At 37.3% G+C, this 18,260-nt stretch overlaps 1 protein-coding gene across 2 annotated transcripts in view; it reads left to right on the forward strand.

Moving 5' to 3' along the window:
• The window catches only part of ero1b (endoplasmic reticulum oxidoreductase 1 beta), an 87,266-nt gene that overhangs the window by 18,089 nt on the left and 50,917 nt on the right, over positions 1 to 18,260 (forward strand). For both annotated transcript variants that reach the window (XM_059982154.1, XM_059982155.1), the window contains exons 2-7: positions 7,675 to 7,794; positions 8,923 to 9,006; positions 10,098 to 10,139; positions 10,460 to 10,530; positions 11,300 to 11,373; positions 13,910 to 14,030. In XM_059982154.1, the coding sequence (XP_059838137.1) occupies positions 7,675 to 7,794; positions 8,923 to 9,006; positions 10,098 to 10,139; positions 10,460 to 10,530; positions 11,300 to 11,373; positions 13,910 to 14,030 (512 nt within the window). The remainder of the gene's footprint in view (positions 1 to 7,674; positions 7,795 to 8,922; positions 9,007 to 10,097; positions 10,140 to 10,459; positions 10,531 to 11,299; positions 11,374 to 13,909; positions 14,031 to 18,260) is intronic.

Here is an 18,260-nt window from a genome sequence, read left to right on the forward strand (position 1 = left end):
GAGCACTTATTCAAATCTTTAAGTAATTTTGTACGAATCAGTGTGGGAATAATCAGGTCATATTCAGCAGTGCTGTGGCCTCAGTTATTTAAAGTATGTGTTCACAGCCTAGATAAGGAAATCGATGATAATGAATGCGAAGTTGCAGATCTTCCAAAGCTAGTGAGAAAGTAAATTGAACAGGAGTCATTTTTCCAGTATATTTAATAAACAGGTTAATTGAATGGGCAGTAGCTGTCGGATGGTGGGAATGTGGTTAATCACTCTGGTTGATAATTAAAAGTAGAATATTTTTAAATGTTGTGAAGCTAGTACATGTAAATATTCTGAGAAACCTGGATGTTCTTGTACAAGTAATAGGAGATTGCGGTGCAAGCATAATTTGCAACGAGGAAGGCAAATTGTCTGTTGGCTTTAAATACAAGGAATTTGGCATTTAACAGCAAGAAAGCTTTACTGCTACTGTAAAGAGTGTTGGGAAGATCATGCATGAAATCTGTGCTATTTGGCTACAAACACCAAAGAAACATGGGAAGAGTACATTGAAGTTGAGTTCTGTGATTGAAGTGTTATTCTGAGTAGAGATTGATAAGAATGGGTTTTTACTGTAGAGCAAACAGTAATAATGAAAGAACATGAGAAGATATATACTTAGGAGGCTGTTTCTCTTGAATGGGGAGTCTAGTACTAAAGAGCATTGTGAATAAAAGTGGAAAGCCATTCAGGCCTGACATGAAGATTTCCCCACTTGCAAGCAAATCCCCATGATGACAGGTGAAGATACTCAGTGATGAAGACTGAGAAATATTTGAACCCTTTAAAAATATTTGGGCCAAGGCACTGGAAAATGAAACTAATTTGGATTTCTATCAAGTGCCTATCCACTTGTCTTGAAAAACCTGATCAGCATTGTCCATCCCTCACAGTCAAAGTTCTAGACAAAATCCATCTCTATCTGTTTTTTTTTTAAAACAATTTTCATCCACCTAAGTAGCCAGATTAATTCTTAATATCTTGTTTGAAAGATGGCACCAGTAGCTACAAAGTACTTAGATTGCACTCCTTTGGACCTGGCCTAAAATGTTGGAAGTCCATTCATGCAGTGTGAACAAGATGTAAGCATGCTACCAATCAAGCAACATTCATTTGGTGAGGGGGTTGGGGGAGAGTGGGGTGTCCCTAACTTTAATGTCCCGTACTGTATTGTCACAGAGATTTTCCACCCCCCCCCCGGCTTTCAGCTGTATACACTGATTCCTGCTTGGACTCACTCAACATCTCCATGTTTTGGGAAAGTGATCTTTCTTGTGATATGTTGCTTGACAGTGGAATGGGGTTGGTGATCACCGTCCATATTGCTCTTGTGTCCTGTGAAATAATTGCATAGTCTTCTGAAGCAAGCACATAACTAACAATTTACTTGAGAAATTTTATTCTAGCAAGTCACTTGCAACAATGACTGAGATTAGGTAACTTGGGCCATATGGGAAATTAAGTTTGAAACTTTTCGGGTAGTCTTCATTTAATGTTTGACTTCATCGAATCTTAGTTTGAAAGTTAATTTATTGGTGACTTTTGTTTAAATTTGATGTATGCTGGGATGCCAATGACACTAGTAAGCTTTTTTTCATTAGGCTAGGCAGGCAGAGGAGGAGGAGGATAAATGGTAGTGTTGGTATGTCCCTAGAGGAGTGGAGGAGATTTTTTTTCCACCACAAGTGCATCTGCTTCAGAGCATAGGTTGGATGTCTTAACTGTATGCAAAAACAACAGAAAAAGCTGAGAACTGCACCGTGTTGAGAGGTTAGATATCTCCCAAAGCCTCATCTTGCAGTTTGTTGACAATTTGCAGTATGCCATGTTATGTAATACACTGGGGCTCGGATTACATTCATCATCTGAGCATTAATGCCAACAGAAATGGGTATATTCTTGCCCTGCCTTTGGGGATTTCGGCCTTAAATTCTAAAGTTGTTCATTTTAAAGTTAATGCAAGGGAGATTGCTTTCATTACAATGGTTCAATTATTGTTTGCTTGTAAAACTGCTGTGTCATCGTCATCCATTTAACATTTAATGAAGGATGGAAGCCTAAAAAGATCAGTTAATCTAGGAATTTGGATAGCCAGTTTACCTTCAGTATTATGTTGGGGGGGGGCGGTGGGAAATGCATTTATCACAACACTCCTTTTAGTGTTTCCTTCTCCATAAATAGTTTGGATTAACTACCATTTTTTTCTTAATTTAGGCCATGAGAACTTCGACATTTTTGTTAGTGCAGCAAATGTGAATTTAGCATAACAAAATAATCTATCCATGTGACTTTTATCCCAATTATCTGTCATTTGTGTTTCTTCAAAAAAGATGTTGTCATCTTTGAAAAGAAACAATTTTATTTGATCAAAAATTTAATTAATAGTTCCAACAATCAAAATTGTTAATTTGCATTGTTTTGAGTATACACCCCTACATTCACAATGCTGTCTACAAACTAAAATCATTATTGTTAATCTCATTTATCTCAAGTTTTAATATTTGTACACATCGGTATTGCCTTATTCAAAATCTGCTCTTCACTTTATTCAGAATTTGCCAATGAATTTGCTTTTCTCTACTCCATTTTCTAACCAATTCCCAAACATCTATAGGTAACATCTGATCTTGCCAACAAGCTTTACAATCTGTGAGGTATCTGGGGCATTCCTCACTCATTTTATGACTCCTTCTTTCCATTTCCCTTATTATCTAAAGAGAAGAAAGTTTTGTGGATTTTAAAATGATTATTGAAGCAAGATAAGCTAGAGCCTTTTCTGAATTCTGCTTTCAGATGGTGGTATCTGTATTTATTGTCTATTCTTACTAAGTCTAAGGAGAAGTTGTTGGAATCTGGGTATTTTGATGATTAGCAGAGATTTTGATGATTGCTTTAGGTGAATCTGTTTTAATACAGTACAAAGATTATTTGGGGTGACATGCAAAAGGTGAGCAGAGGTAATTTGTTAAAACACATGATAGTATCACATTTTGAAATGCACAATAACATACTGAAGGTAACAATTAAAATCTAAAAAGCATAAAGTTTTTAATGTAGCTAAATTGTTAAAAGTGGATATTTAAAAGGACAGCATTTTTGAATAATTTTGAAGCTTTAAAAACTATTCACATAATTGTTTTAGTACTTATGGAATGAACCTGTATATGGATGTCTTCAGTTTGTGTTTTGCAGAACACTCATTTAAAAAAACTGAGTCTGAGGCCTCCGTTGGTCAAAGTTGACTATAATATTGCGTGCTAGCTGTTTAGATACCCAAGCGTGGTCACTGCAATATGGAGAGCCCATGCAGCAAGCTCCCTCTCTCCATGTATTTGATGAACCCAAAGGAATGGCAGCGACTCAATGTAAGACTGCCTTAGGGACTGCAGCTCCAGATTTTTCCCTCAGGGTTTACTCCCGAACCCTTCCCCATGAGTGGGTACAGCCGCGAGGCTGTGGAGGTTTGTAGATGAGCTGCTGTCCATGGCTGATGAGCCCCATCTGCCTGAGGCAATTGGTTTTAAGGTGCCAGTAACCTGCCTTTGCCCCTTCTGTCAATAGAAACGGTTCCACAGGGCTTAATAACTAAGCCACAAGTGAAGGCCAGGAGCTGGACTTGGTTGTCAGAGGCTACTTGAGGCACACACATTCTGGAGCATTTAATAGGCAGTGGAAGCCTGTCCCCATTGCCACCCCTGGCTATAACAATCTCAAAGGAACAAAAACAATACAGCTTTAATAATTTTGACACTTTCTTCACATGTAGAGTGCTTTCATGTAACCCACCATGGGCAATAGAAAAGTCACTGTTGTAAACAGTGGAGCAAGAACACTGTCATTATTTTTGACTCCTATTAGGCAGGGGTACACCAGTGTAGTCTGGGGTGAAGTATATTTTCTAATTTCTCTTTTTTGGAACACTCTGGCATGGTAGAACTGATAGACAACAAAAGAGAGGTGGATTGTAAAGCTCACCCACAGAGAAAAGTGGTATGTCTGCTAAGTACAAAGAGAGACCAATCAGGATTCCCTCTCCGTCTCCCCCCTAAGATTGGGGGGGTAATAGACAGAAAGGAAGACTTATCAAAGCTTGCAGCAGGAGCTGGGTTAGCTGGAAAAATGGTCTGAAAAATGCATATGGAACTTAATGCAGGCAAGTGTGAGGTGTTGCACTTTGGGAGGACCAACCAGGGTAGGTCTTAACATGGTGAGTGGTAGGGCACTGACTGTGGTTGAACAAAGGGATGTGGGAGTACAGATCTATAATTTGTTGAAAGTGGTATCACAGGTAGATAGGGTCATATATAAAGTTGTTGGCATATTGGCCTTCATGAATCAATGTATTTAGCCCAGGAATTGGGATGTTAGGTTGAAATTGTATAAGATGTTGGTGAGGCCTAATTTGGAGTATTGTGTGCAATTCTGGTCATCTACCTACAGCAAAGATGTAAATAAGATTGAAAGAGTGCAGAGAAAATTTATGCAGATGTTGCCAGGACTTGAGTATCTGAGTTATAGGGAAAGGTTGACTAACTTAGGATTTAACTCCTTAGAGTGTAGAAGCTTGAGGGGAGATTCGATAGAGGTATACAAAATCATGAGGGGTATAGATAGCTAGCTATATATAGCAAGCAGGCTTTTTCCACTAAGGTTGGGTGAGACTAGAACTAGGGGACATGAGTTGAGGGTGAAAGGTGAAATATTTAAAGGGAACATGAGGGGGAACGGTTTCATTCAGAGGGTGGTGAGAGTGTGGAACAAACTGCTAGTGCAAGTGGTGGAAGCAGGTGTGATTTAAACATCTAAGAAATTTGGATAGGTACATGGATGAGTTGTAATGGAGGGCCATTGTCCAGGTGTAGTTCAATGGGGCTAGGCAGATGAATGGTTTGGTGTGGACTAGATGGGCAGAAGGGCCTGTTTTGTATGTTGTAGTATTCTATGACTATCAATGTCAGCCTGAGCCAAAGCCTTGACCCCATTAAAGGATCTTGGGCATATCTAGTAGAGTCCAATTAATTGGACCATCAGTTAATCACTGCAGCTGCTTATTTGGAATAACTTAAAGAACAAAAACTAATTAACAAAATATCTGGGATTCCCTGAGTTTATTTGGGACACTGTGCTGCTTAATTGGGGCAGGAGACTGTTGCCAAATAGTTTCTAACTCTCATGGCTGTTATACACTCCACCATACTTGCAACAAACAGTTCTTGAAAAGCATCAATTGCATGTGCTTGTGTTCAAAAAGCACTTATTTTTTTTGTCACTGATGGTGAGAAATAAACAGTAAGATAATTCGGAACTGTTTTGTTCACTGCTTTCAAGATTTCAGGATTGGAGATGCCAGAAATGGCTGGGAGTCATAATAAACTATTTCACTACATCAAGTTAGGACTTATAAGCTGCAAAGGTATTGACAATCATCTTGTATGTTATAATAAAAAGGGAGAGTTGGAGGATGCAATCATTGGTAGCGTTGTATAAATCGAGTCCATTATCTACGCTAGGTGTCTGCACTGATTTTATTCATTTACAGTCAATCAGAAGAACATGCCAGCATACACTGGATGCATCCCTCCATCAATCATTAAGAACTAATAGTGTTATTGTACTGTAGAGGTATTGGCAGTCTTCTAATTTGTTCTATATTTCATTTAAATGCATAATTTTCTACTCAGTTAAACTGTAGTTTGTTTTTTTAATTCCTTTTTAACTATTTCTATGTAACTTCAGCTAATTAGGACAGCTGTTCAGTTGGGCAAAATGTACTGGTCCTGAAGTGTCCCAATGAACCAGAATCCACTATTTTATTATATTCATGGGACTTGAATATCGCTTGTAATACCAGCACCTTTTTCTATCCTCTGTTGCTCCTGAACTATTGAAATAGGTGAGAGTCAACTACATTATTTTGTCTGCAATCACAGACGGGCCGACAAGTTAAGTAGATTTCCTTCCTTAAAGGGTATTAGTAGCATAGTGTATTAAAATATGGGGTTTAATGACAATTGTGGTTGCCCTTTTTGAATTGTTTTAAATTCAGATTTATTTACTTACTTATTTATTTACTTGAAATTAAGTTCTCCTGCAGCCATGGTGAGATTCAAGCCTGTTTTCCTAGGTTGCTGGTCTAGCAACTCAAATCAGTATGCTGTCTGTACAGTCACTGGGGAGATGGGGGCAGGTGTCCTGCAGAGAAAGTAACTGAAGCTGATATTAACAGCCTTCACAAATCAGAATCAAGTATGTTATCATTGTCTTATATGATGTGAAATTCATTGATTTGTGGCAGTAGTACAATGTGAAGACATAAAGTTGCTGTGAATTACATAAATAGTGGAAAAGAAATGAATAATGGATTGTTTAGTAATCTGATGGTAGAGCAAACGAAGCTGTCTCTGTATTGTTGAATGTGGATCTTTAGGCTCAAGTATCTGCTCCCTTATGGTACTAATCAGAAGTGGGCATGTTCCAGATGGTGAGTCCTTAATGATGGATGTTGCCTTCTTGAAATCCTGTCTTTTGATGATGAGGAGAATTGTGCTTTTGATGGAGCTGGTTGATTATCCAGCTTTGCAGTCTCTTTTGATCCTGTCCATTAGAGTCTCCATACTGGGTGGTGATGCAACCAGTCAGAATGCTCTCTACAGTATATCTATAAAAATCTGAGACTTCGAGACAGGAGCAGAATTAGGACATCTAGTCCATCAAATCTGCTCCACCATTTCATTGTGGCTGATCCAGCAATCTGCACGTCTTTTGGTGATGCACCAAATTGCTTCAAACACCTAATGAAGTAGAACTGCTGGATGCTATCTTCCTGATTGCATCAATGTGTTGAGCCAAGGGCGGATCCTTTGAGATACTGACACCTATGAACTTAAAGCTACTGACCCTTCAATGAGGACTGTTCTCCCATTGTCCTCTTCTTGAAGTCCACAGTCAATTTCTCAGTCTTGCTGATGTTGAATGCAAGGTTGTTATTACTTATATTTCACTCCTCTGTGACTCCACACTACCATCTGAGATTCTGCCGAAAACAGTGATGTCATTTGTGAATTTAGAGATAACATTTGAGCTGTGCTTAGCTATGCAGTCATGAGTGTAGAGAGAATAGAGCAGTGGGTTAAGCACAAATTCTTGAGGTACTCTGTGTTGATTGACATTGCGAATGAGATGTTATCACCAATCTGCATTGATTTTGGTCTCCTGATGAGGAAATTGAGGATCCATTGCAAATGAAGCTTTAGAAGTTTGCTGATTAATACTGAAGAGATGGTATTGAACACTGAGCTGGAATAAACAATTCAATTCCAAAGTTGTCAGAAACAGTGCAGGAATTGCAAACTTATTGATAGCTGGCCATACCTTTAGCCAGATTTATGAATGCTTGCCATTTTTTTAAAGAACAAACTGGAGTGTGTAAGGTGCTGGCAGACCTCCTTTATGATATTAACGTAAAGTTATCCACTAGCAACTTAATCTAATTTTACTTTCAAATTTTCTTTCATTTTGTTGCATTGTTTGCATCTGGAAAAAGTTTGTTTTTGTTTGAATGCTATGGACTTGTGTGCTTATAATCATATTATTTGAAAACTCAAGGTAAATGCATATTATAAGAAATTTTATCTATTATAGTTGACAGGTGTTTTGGACGATTGCTTCTGCGACATTGAAAGTATCGATGACTTCAACAGTTACAAGATTTTTCCTAAATTACAGAAATTGCAAGAAAGAGACTACTTCAGATATTACAAAGTAAGATTCTTAGTATTATTCAAGCATGTTTTCCATAAAGTAATGGAAACACATGTAGGTTTGTATTGATTCTGTGGTTAAAGTGGAGCTAAATTTTTGGGTAGCTGTGACAGAAGTATCTTGCTATTCAAGGTAAAACTAATTTGTCATGTCCAATTGTGGATTAAAAAACATTTATTTTCATTGGTTTTAAGTATTCTCTGTGTTGTGTTCAATCTGTGGCTACAAAATGTGTGTGTACCTTGACCCAATGATTAATTTTATGAATAACTAATGCTGGAATTTGTTCTGGGACCAACATTTTTTTAGATTGGGTACTGCCATTGTTACTGTCTTGAATTAAATTAAGATTGGTCTGATAAGTAGGCTGGTAATTAAGAATCCAGTAACTTTTCAGGTTGTGACCAAATCTTAAGTAATTATTCTGTCCTAAATTAGTGCACATTTTCATTTATTTTAGTCTCTTCATCTTTATTAAAATTGCTACTGCTCAGTTTAATGCAAATATTGTTATAGATTTCAGTAAAACATTGAAAGAACCTGAAATTTGCTGCTTTTACTATATGCTAATAAATAGTGTCATGATGAGTGTGTTTTATTTTAATCTAAACTTTTTTTTACAAAATCCTCTTGGGAGGTAAAGTGGCGCAGCACGTAATGATGGGCACCATGGTAGTGTAGGGTAGTATGACTCTATAGGGTAGTTCAGTGCATTTCAGAGTTCATTTCTGGTGCTGTAAGGAGTCTATATGTCCTCCCTATGGAATGTGTGGTTATTTCCCAGATGCTCAGTTTTCTTCCCACAATCCAAAGACCTACCAAGTAGGTTAATTGGACATTGTAAAAAGTGTTTTCTGATTAGGTTAGGATTAACCGGGTTTGTTCGGTGGTGTTGGGGCAACACAGCTCGAAGGGCCGACTCGGCACTACATTGTTAAGAAAAATAAAATACCTTTCAGATCCATCATGTCCATGCTATCTTTGTACTGTATTATCACATTCCCCTCTTCTCTGCCCTAACCCCCCCCTCCCCAACCTCTGTCTGCTGTCTCTACAATGCTTCTTATATTAATTTGAAAATTGTTTAGATGCAGCCTGGTCAGTTATAATAATACCTTCTCTTAACAGGTAAATTTAAAGCGACCCTGTCCTTTCTGGTTAAATGATGGGCACTGTTCGATTAAGGACTGCCATGTAAAGCCTTGTTCTGAGGTAAAATTTATATTTACAGATGTTGTTTGTTGTTTTTTTAATTCATACTTCAGTTTGAGGGGTGGGTTGTTCCTGGTTTTAGTATTTGGCAAGATCCAGAATTCTTATTATCATAAGATTTCACTTGTGATATGTCAACTTTTGTCTTTTTGAAGCACAATTAAATTGAAAATTGTACGAATACATGGATATTCCATTGTTATACATATTAAAATATATGCAACTCAGAAGATGGTCATTATGCTCTTCTCACCAATATCTCAAAGAAGTGGGTTTGGTCAGTAATGTGTATGCAAATTTCCCACTACAAATCTTAAGTGATACATTCTTCTATTTTGGCTTTGCTCAATACATGAAATGTTGCATGATAGTATTTTACTCAACCCTCGGAATTCCAATTATAATCTGTTGTTTGAAAGCAAAAAAAATTGAAAGCAATTATGATATTGATGGATTAAAGTGCTGAGGTGTAACTTGTAGCTTGTCTCGAGGAACATTAGTAGCTGAGAATGGTACAGGGATCTGAAGAAACTCCTAGAAGCCTGTGATGAGTGGGAAACTAATAATCAAGAGTATATAAGAATTAAGAATGAATGTCATCACTTGACTGCAATCTAGAAAAATGTAAGATAACATCGTGAGAATCCCTGAAGTGCACTGTCTGGGATGGTGGTGGAGGCAAACATGATGGAGGTGTTCAACAGGGTCTCAGATAGGCACATAAATGATTACTAATTTCATTAGTAGTTAATAGACATTGTGCATGCAAAGGAAATTGTTTGAGCATTTGATTACTAATTTAGTTAGTTTGCACAACATTGTGGGCTGATGGGTTTGTACCTGTGCTGTACTGTTTTATGTTCTATCTTCTATCCACCAAGTTTGAAACCTTACAATAATGGCCATCAAAAAGTTGTATATCTTCTGTTGCCAGTTATTCTGGGTTTTTTTTTAATGATGTTGATTTACTTTGTGGTGTGGTTATTCCAAAGCTTGGTTGAAATTATTTCCAACGACTGTTGCCCACTAATTTGGAGGAAATTTCTGAAATACATTTGTGTAATCATTTTAATACTTTGTTTTATTTCTAGAGTGAGATTCCAATTGGAATTAAAGCAGCTAATTACAATAAAGTAAGTTTATACTTGAATTAACTTCTGTCTGATCACTTTGGAACATTCAGCTAATAAATAAAGCATTTGAAGTAATATTGCTTGGTAAGAGTATTGGTTTCTGATAAGATTAGAGAATACCACTGAAAACCTGCATTATCTTCATCTACCAATATGAATTATATTTCCTAATTCAGAAACTCCAGAACTTGTATGTTCTCTGAAGCTGAAACATAATTCTGTTTATTCATATTTTACTAGTTAAAGCCAGTAAAAGTAACTGGTTTATCAATCATCCCAGATGCATCATTGATTTGCTATTTTTTTGTTACTATTATAAGGAAGTGAATGCAGAAGAGTTACAAGACTGTGAAGAAGCAAATGAGCTGGGAGCTGTCAACAGCACATTAAGGTGAATAAAGATTTGGTGATTTGGCCATTGTGGTTGTTTAAGTGAAATTACTTGGTTGGAATTTAATATTGATTCTAACTTCAAGTTTTCAGCAACACCAATTTTTTCTGTCTTTCCTTTCACTTGAGTAATTTCTACATGAGCTGGCAAATTCTCATTTGTAAAATGTTGGCAATGAGAAACATTCTGTTAGACAAAATTAAAAATCTCTGGGAATAAGACCTACAGATTTCAATTGATAAGGTTACTTGGAATGACATTTTTAAACTTGTTCACACCTCTTCATTATGTGCGCACCACTCTCTTTTACAATTTAAAGTGGTTCATAGAGCCTAAAGATAAGCGCTCTCGTTTTTACTCAGATTTTTCTCCATACTGTAATAGGTGTAATGTCGAAGAAGCCTCTCTAATTTGTATGTTTTGGTCCTGCCCGCAGCTTGATAAATTTTGGAAAGAAATATTTCAAACTTTCTCGGAGCTTTTTAAAGTAAACTTTAAACCCAACCCTCTTACTGCCTTGTTTGGCATTGTTGGAGGAAATTATTTTACTCTTAAGCCAAATGATTTGCACATTTTGACTTCTACTTCTCTTTTAGCCAGAAAAGTTTTGTTGCTTAAATGGAAAGATCCATTGTTCTTTGTGTATTTCATAATATAAATTTGTATTCATCAATTTGCAAGTCAATATAACTTGTACTTTTGTTTTACATGATGTACTTGGTTGGTGTGTTTGTAGTTCTGTCTTACAGTGTTCTCTTTTTGTTCTTAGCAACCAAACAAAAGAGGCTTTTATTGATTGGGCAAGATATGATGATGCACAAGACCACTTCTGTGAGCTTGATGGTGAGGATATTCTGAACAATTGGTATCATATTCAAATGTACATTATACATTTGCCTAGCAATTCCAGGATACTTTTTTTTAAAGTTAAGGAAGTTGTGAACCTTAAGCAAAAACATATATGAGACCTCATGTGGGGTAGCACAGTAGCACAGCGGTTAATGTAACATTATGTTACGTAATGTGCCAGTGACCTGGGTTCAATTCTGCTGTTGTTTGTACTGATTCTTCTTATGTTCTCCACATGGGTTTCCTCCCACATTCCAAAGACATATGGGTTAAGTAGGTTAAATGGTCACACGGGTGTAATTCAGCAGTGCGGGCTCATTGGGCTGGAAGGGCATGTTGCTGCACTACGTCGCCAAATAAAATAAATAAAAATACTGACTGGTCGAAAATGTGTGGAAACAGCAATTGTAACTGTTGAGGATAACAGTTTACAGATGTAAAATACATAGTATTAGCTAACTTAAGTAAATGTATGAATTTAAAATGGAGCCAACATGTTGTCAGTGAACTCTCCTACCCAAGTTCATTTTTGCTTAAAGATTTGTTTAGAATCCTCAGCAGCAATGCTACAAAAGTTTGACTGATGATTATGTTAAATATGGTTTTTGACTGGTAATTTTTTAAAAGACTTGTTTCATTTGAATATCATTTTTTTCTTTTTAAAATTCAGCTTTTAGTGCTACATACTATGAGAATTTGTTAGTTTTGCAGTTGGAGTTGGTTGAATTTTCATCAGTGAATGCTAACATTGATCGAGATACAATACAACACACCACACACAAAATGCTGGAGGAACTCAGCAGATCAGGCAGCTTCTATGCAAACAAATAAACATGGGGCATTTCGAGCCGAGACTCCTTTTCAGGACTGAGCTAAGAAGGAAGATGCCCAAAGAAAAAGGTGGGGGAGCAGAAGGAGGCTAGCTGGAAGGTGAAGCCAGGTGGGTGGGAAAGGTAAAGGGCTGGAGGAAAAGGAATTTGATAAGAGAGGAGAGGGGATCACAGGAGAAAGGGAAGGAGGAGGGAACCTAGAGGGAAGTGATAGGCAGCTGAGAAGACATAAAAGGTTGAATTGGGAATGGAGGAAGAGGGGAGTTGGAGGCAATTTTTTTTTAACCAGAAGGAGAAATCGATATTCATACCATCAGGTTGGCGGCTACCCAGATGGAATTTAAGGTGTTGCTCCTCCACCTGAGGGTGGCTTCATCTTGTCACAGTGGGAATGGGAACTAAAATGTTTGACCACTGGGAACTTCCTCTCTTTAACGGATGGAGTGGAGGTACTCAACGAAGCGGTCTCCCAATTTGCAACTGTTCTGACCAATGTAGAGAAAGCTGCATTGGGGGCACCAGACACAATTAATGACCACCCCAGATTTGCTGGTGAAGTGTAAGGACTGTTTGGGGCCCTGAATGTAGCACTTGGGCTGCTTCTGGAAATAACTGCCAAGAGGTAGAGTAATGGGGAGGGATGAATGGACAAGGGAAATGCAGAGAGTGATCCCTGTGGTGAAGGGAGGGAGAGGTAAAGATGTGTTTCGTGGTATGTCCCTTTGGAGATGGTGGAAGTTGCAAAGGATAATGTGTTGAATGCGGAGTCTGATGGGGTAGTTGGTAAGGACAAAAAGAATTCTATCACTTACGATGGCGGGAAGAGGGAGTGAGCACAGATGTTCAGGAAATGGGGGAGATGGGATGAGGATAGATAGAATATACATATTAAGACGCCTCTCTCAACTAAATTGTATTCCTACACATTTGAGAAGGGGCATTGCATTCCCTTTTAAAATGTTGTGATTTTGACTTCTGTTCTATTGTAAAAGAATTGGAAATGCCCACAGAAAGGTATATCCATTGAGGGGAGGGAAAAAAAGCAAATTAGGTTGAGGTTAATTTTGTGTACAAGGGTGTATGATAGAGAAGTAAAGAAGTTTTTTTTTGTTGAATTTATCTCATTGTACTACCTTTGTCTGTAGAACCTAGTCACTATTATTTGAGTGATGAAGCCTTTTAAGGATGGCACCACAATGGTTAAGTTACTGAAGAGCCTTTATTAATTTAGAGATTTAGAGATTTAAAACACACTGTAGCAGATGGGAAATTTACAGGTTTCACAACCAAAGTTGTTGTATTACTAATTCTTGCTATTACTAATTCATGATCATCACTTGTTTTAGCCTTGTGGCTTTGCTAAATTTTTCAGCAAAGCACCCTCTGAGCTGCTGCTAACTTCAACACCACGCTTCTCCACAACATGTAGTACCCCAGGAGAGAACCAAGACCTTGCCCAAAGACCATCCTGATAGCCTTCAGATGGCTTATGTTATCAGAAGGCCTTTTCATCTTTTTGGTTCATTAAATATAATCAACTTTGTACAATGTTGCTTGTCTCCATTTTCCTCATTCCACTCACAATGTTGTCTTTAGTTGTGATGAAGGAAAACCTCTGGTAAATCAGAGCCTGGCTTCTTCAATTGATTGTTGCTGTTTTGTGTTTTTTTAAAAATTGAAACTAATCTCTCGTTTTATAGATGAGCTGTCACCTGATGCAGAATATGTGGATCTCCTCCTCAATCCTGAGCGCTACACTGGATACAGGGGTTGGTCAGCCTGGAGGGTGTGGAATAGCATCTATGAAGAGAACTGTTTCAAGTATTCCTTTTTAATTTCTGTTTCAGTATACTTTTATAGTTAGTTTGTTTCTTGTAAATAGGATCATTAGAGGCCAGAAGATATAGGAGCAGAATTAGGCCATTTGGCACATCAATTCTGCTCCACCATTTCATCATGGCTGCTCCAATTTTCCTCTGTCCCAATCTCATTCCTTCTCCCCATACCCCACCATGCCCTGACCAATAAAGAATTTATCAACCTCTGCCTTAAATATACATAAAGACTTTGCCTCCACAGCTGCCTGGGGCAAAGAATTCCACAGATCGACCACTCACTAGTTAAAGGAATTTCTCCTCATCTCTGTTCTAACAGGATGCCTCTCTATTCAGAAGCTGTGTCCTCTACCTTAGATTCTCCCATCACTGGAAACATCCTCTCCATATCCAATCTATCAAGGCTTTTCACCATTCAATAGGTTTCAATGAGGTCACCTCTCATCCTTATGAATTGGGGTTTGAATGTAATTTGTAATCAAAATGTTGGATTTGAATTTCAGTTGAGAAAACAAGTCTTTACTATTGGCTTATTTGTCCTATTTCTTAAAGAAAAGCTATGGTCAGTGGACATGCAAGGGTCTACACAACAGTATGGTTTCTGTTGGTCTTACTCAAAAATCTGAATCTTGGTATGGATTTTAATGACCCCATTTCTTGTCCTTAAGTTTAGATTCAGATTTATTAAAATTTAGATTTATTTATCACAGCCCATAAGTGTCAGCACAGTCTGGCACCAACATGGCATATCCACAGTGCTCGGCACAACAACGCAGAACACGCAAGTGACTAAACAACATAAAAACAAGCCCTGGTGGGGAGCTTCATTAAAATAAATTTAAATGCATTTCCCCACCTCATCAAACATGAGCTCTACATGAATATACATGCTTGTGGCAATTTTTTCACTGAGTACACATTAAATTAATATTGGGTATAATGAAAATGTTTGAACTTTTATCAAAGGGTATTTGATAGGATTTTTCCGCCCAGTGATATTTGCTCCACTGTGAGTAGTTTTCATATGCAGTTGTTTGAGTCTTAATTATTTTTGGGCTTGAGTTTAAATGCCAGCTTACTGAGGATAGTTTCTGTATTAGTACTGTTGCTCTACTCATTTGTATTCAGTTCCTTTTCAGAATTCATGCTTAATAGTTCTAAGTCTGTTTTGAAAGAGAATTGAATAGATTTGCAGTTAACACACACAAAATGCTGAAGGAACTCAGCAGAGCTGGCAGCATCCATGGAAATGAATAAACAGTTGACATTTCGGGCCAAGTTAAGGTTTCATCATTGAAATGTCTTCCTAAAAGGTCTTGAATAATACTTCAGATAAATTTCTGATAATTTTCTGTTGGCCTCATGAATGATTTTCAAACTTTGATTTATTTTTCTGTTGTAGTTGACATGTAATTAAGAAAGCTCAAAGAAGCCACCAGAAATTCTGTATACAAAACATATTTTCTGTTTTCAAAAGTCTGCCTCTACTTGCCTGCTTGGCTTTTTTCCAAATTGTTTTATCCTTGCTGTGGACTTATGCAAGCAAATAATTTGTCTATGTGCCTATCACTTGGTAGTGAAATGTTAAGTATAACTTAATGACCAAAATATTAGCACAGGAAGAAGCATCTCCCCTTTCTCTATCTCTCTTTGTCTCTATCTCTGGAGACAGTCTATCTACTGATATCTTTTATAACCCTGATTCTCACAGCTACCTGGACTATACCTCTTCCCACTATACCCTTCAAAAAAAGGGTTTTCCTTCCTCCACCATCAACACAGCCCTCACTCACATCTCTTCCATTTTGCAAGTGTCTGCCTTCACCCTTCCTCCATCTGCCACATCAGGGATAGGGTAATTCTTGTCCTCACCTACCACACCACTAGCCTGTGTCCTGCACATAATTTCTCATAACATCTGCCATCTCCAATGGGATCCCACCACCAAGCACATCTCCCCCCCCCTCTTATTTTCTGCTTTCTGGAGGGATTGCTCCCTACTTGACTCCCTTGTTCACTCATCCCATCCTACAGATCTCCCTCCTGGTACTTATCCTTGCAAGTGGAACAAGTGCTACACCTGCCCCTACACCACGTCCCTCACTGCCATTCAGAGCCAGAAACAGTCATTCCGGGCAAGGTGACACTTCAGTTGTGAGTCTGTTGGGGTCATCTACTATATCTAGTGCTCCCGGTGTGGCCTCCTTTATATCGGTGAGACCCAACGTAGATCGGGAGACCACTCTACGAAGCATTTACACTCCGTCCGCCAGAAAAGGCGGTATCTCCCGGTAGCCACCCATTTCAATTTTATTTCCCGTTCCCATTCTGACAGAACAATCCATGGCTTCCTCTACTGCTGCAATGAGGTCACACTCATGCTGGAGGAGTAACACCTTGTATTCCACTTGGGTATTCCACCCTGATGGCATGGGCATTGATTTCTCGAATTTCTTTCTTTCTTTCTTTCTTTCTTTCTTTTAAAATCTTTTTATTAATTTTAAACAAACATAACTGAAACATGAATACAGAGAGTTTGAGAGTACATAATTAATAGGTTAAGGTATAAATACAAATAGATGATAATCCATATATAACCTCCCAAACTCATAGTAATTACGAAAAATGGAGTAAATAAGAACCCCCCCCCCCCCAAAAAAAAACCTAACCAACATGGGCCATTGCATTATGTCAAAAATACACAGTAGCATCAATAACTCTGCACTTCCATCCAAATAATTAAGGATAATAAAAGTAAGGTTTAGGAAAAGTCAGTTTAGCTCATACGAAAATGTTGAATAAATGGTCTCCAAGTTTCTTCAAATTTAACTGAAGGGTAAAAGACAACACTTCTAATTTTTTTCTAAACTCAAACGAGAAATAGTTTGAGAAAACCACTGAAATATAGTTGGAGGATTAAATTCTTTCCAGTTCAATAGGATAGATATTCTAGCCATTAATGTAACAAATGCAATCATCCGTCAAGCTGAGGGGGATAAACAACTATTATCCACCATTGGTAAACCAAAAATTGCAGTAATAGGATGCGGTTGCAATTTGATATTCAGAACTGTTGAAATAGTACTGAAAATATCGTTCCAATAATTTTGCAAACAAGGGCAAGACCAAAACATGTGGGTCAATGAAGCGACTTCAGAATGACGTCTGTCACAGGTTGGATTAACATAAGAATAAAATCGAGCAAGTTTATCCTTGGACATGTGAGCCCTATGTACAACCTTAAATTATATTAGGGCATGTTTAGCACAAATAGAAGAAGAATTGACTAATTGTAAAATTTTCTCCCACTGCTCAGAGGGTATAAGACAATGAAGTTCTTTTTCCCATTCCTTCTTAAAATTTTCTGATACTCCTGGCTGTATTTTCATGATCATATTATAAATGATGGCTACTAAACCCTTCTGGCAAGGATTCAAAGCTAAAAAATTTTCCGTAATGTCCTTTGGACATAATTTCAGAAAAGACTGTAACATATTATTCAAGAAATTTCTAACTTACAAGTAGCTAAAAAACTGAGTTTTAGGCAAATTATATTAGATAGCTGTTCAAAGGACATAAAACTGTTATCTAAAAGTAGATCACAAAAACAAAAGCCTTTTGTTTTCCATAATACAAAGGCTTGATCTATAAAAGAGGGCTAAAAAAAAAAGTTAAATATAATAGGGCTTGATAAGATAAACTTATTCAAGCCAAAGAACTTACGAAATTGAAACATATTCGTAATGTATGTTTAACTATAGGATTAGTTATTTGTTTATTCAATTTAGATAAAGCAAAAGGAAGTGAAGATCCTAAAATGGAAAACAATGAAAAATATTGTACAGATTTACATTCCAAATTTACCCATTGTGGGCAAGGTGCTATAATTGATTCTTGTGTCCAAAATATTAAATATCGAATATTAACTGCCCAATAATAAAATCTTAGATTTGGCAAAGCCAAACGACCCTCCTTCTTAGGCTTCTGTAAATATTTTTTACTTAATCTAGGATTTTTATTCTGCCACACATACGAGGATATTTTGGAGTCAATAATATCAAAAAAAGATTTAGGAATAATAATTGGTAATGCTTGGAATAAATATAAAAATTTGGGTAATACTATCAGCTTAATAGCATTAATTCGACCAACCAATGACAAAGATAATGGGGACCACCTAGTAACAAGTTGCTTGATTTGGTCAATTAAAGGTAAA

This window comes from Hypanus sabinus, chromosome 10 (assembly GCF_030144855.1).
Source record: "Hypanus sabinus isolate sHypSab1 chromosome 10, sHypSab1.hap1, whole genome shotgun sequence".
Classification (NCBI taxonomy): Eukaryota; Metazoa; Chordata; class Chondrichthyes; order Myliobatiformes; family Dasyatidae; genus Hypanus; species Hypanus sabinus.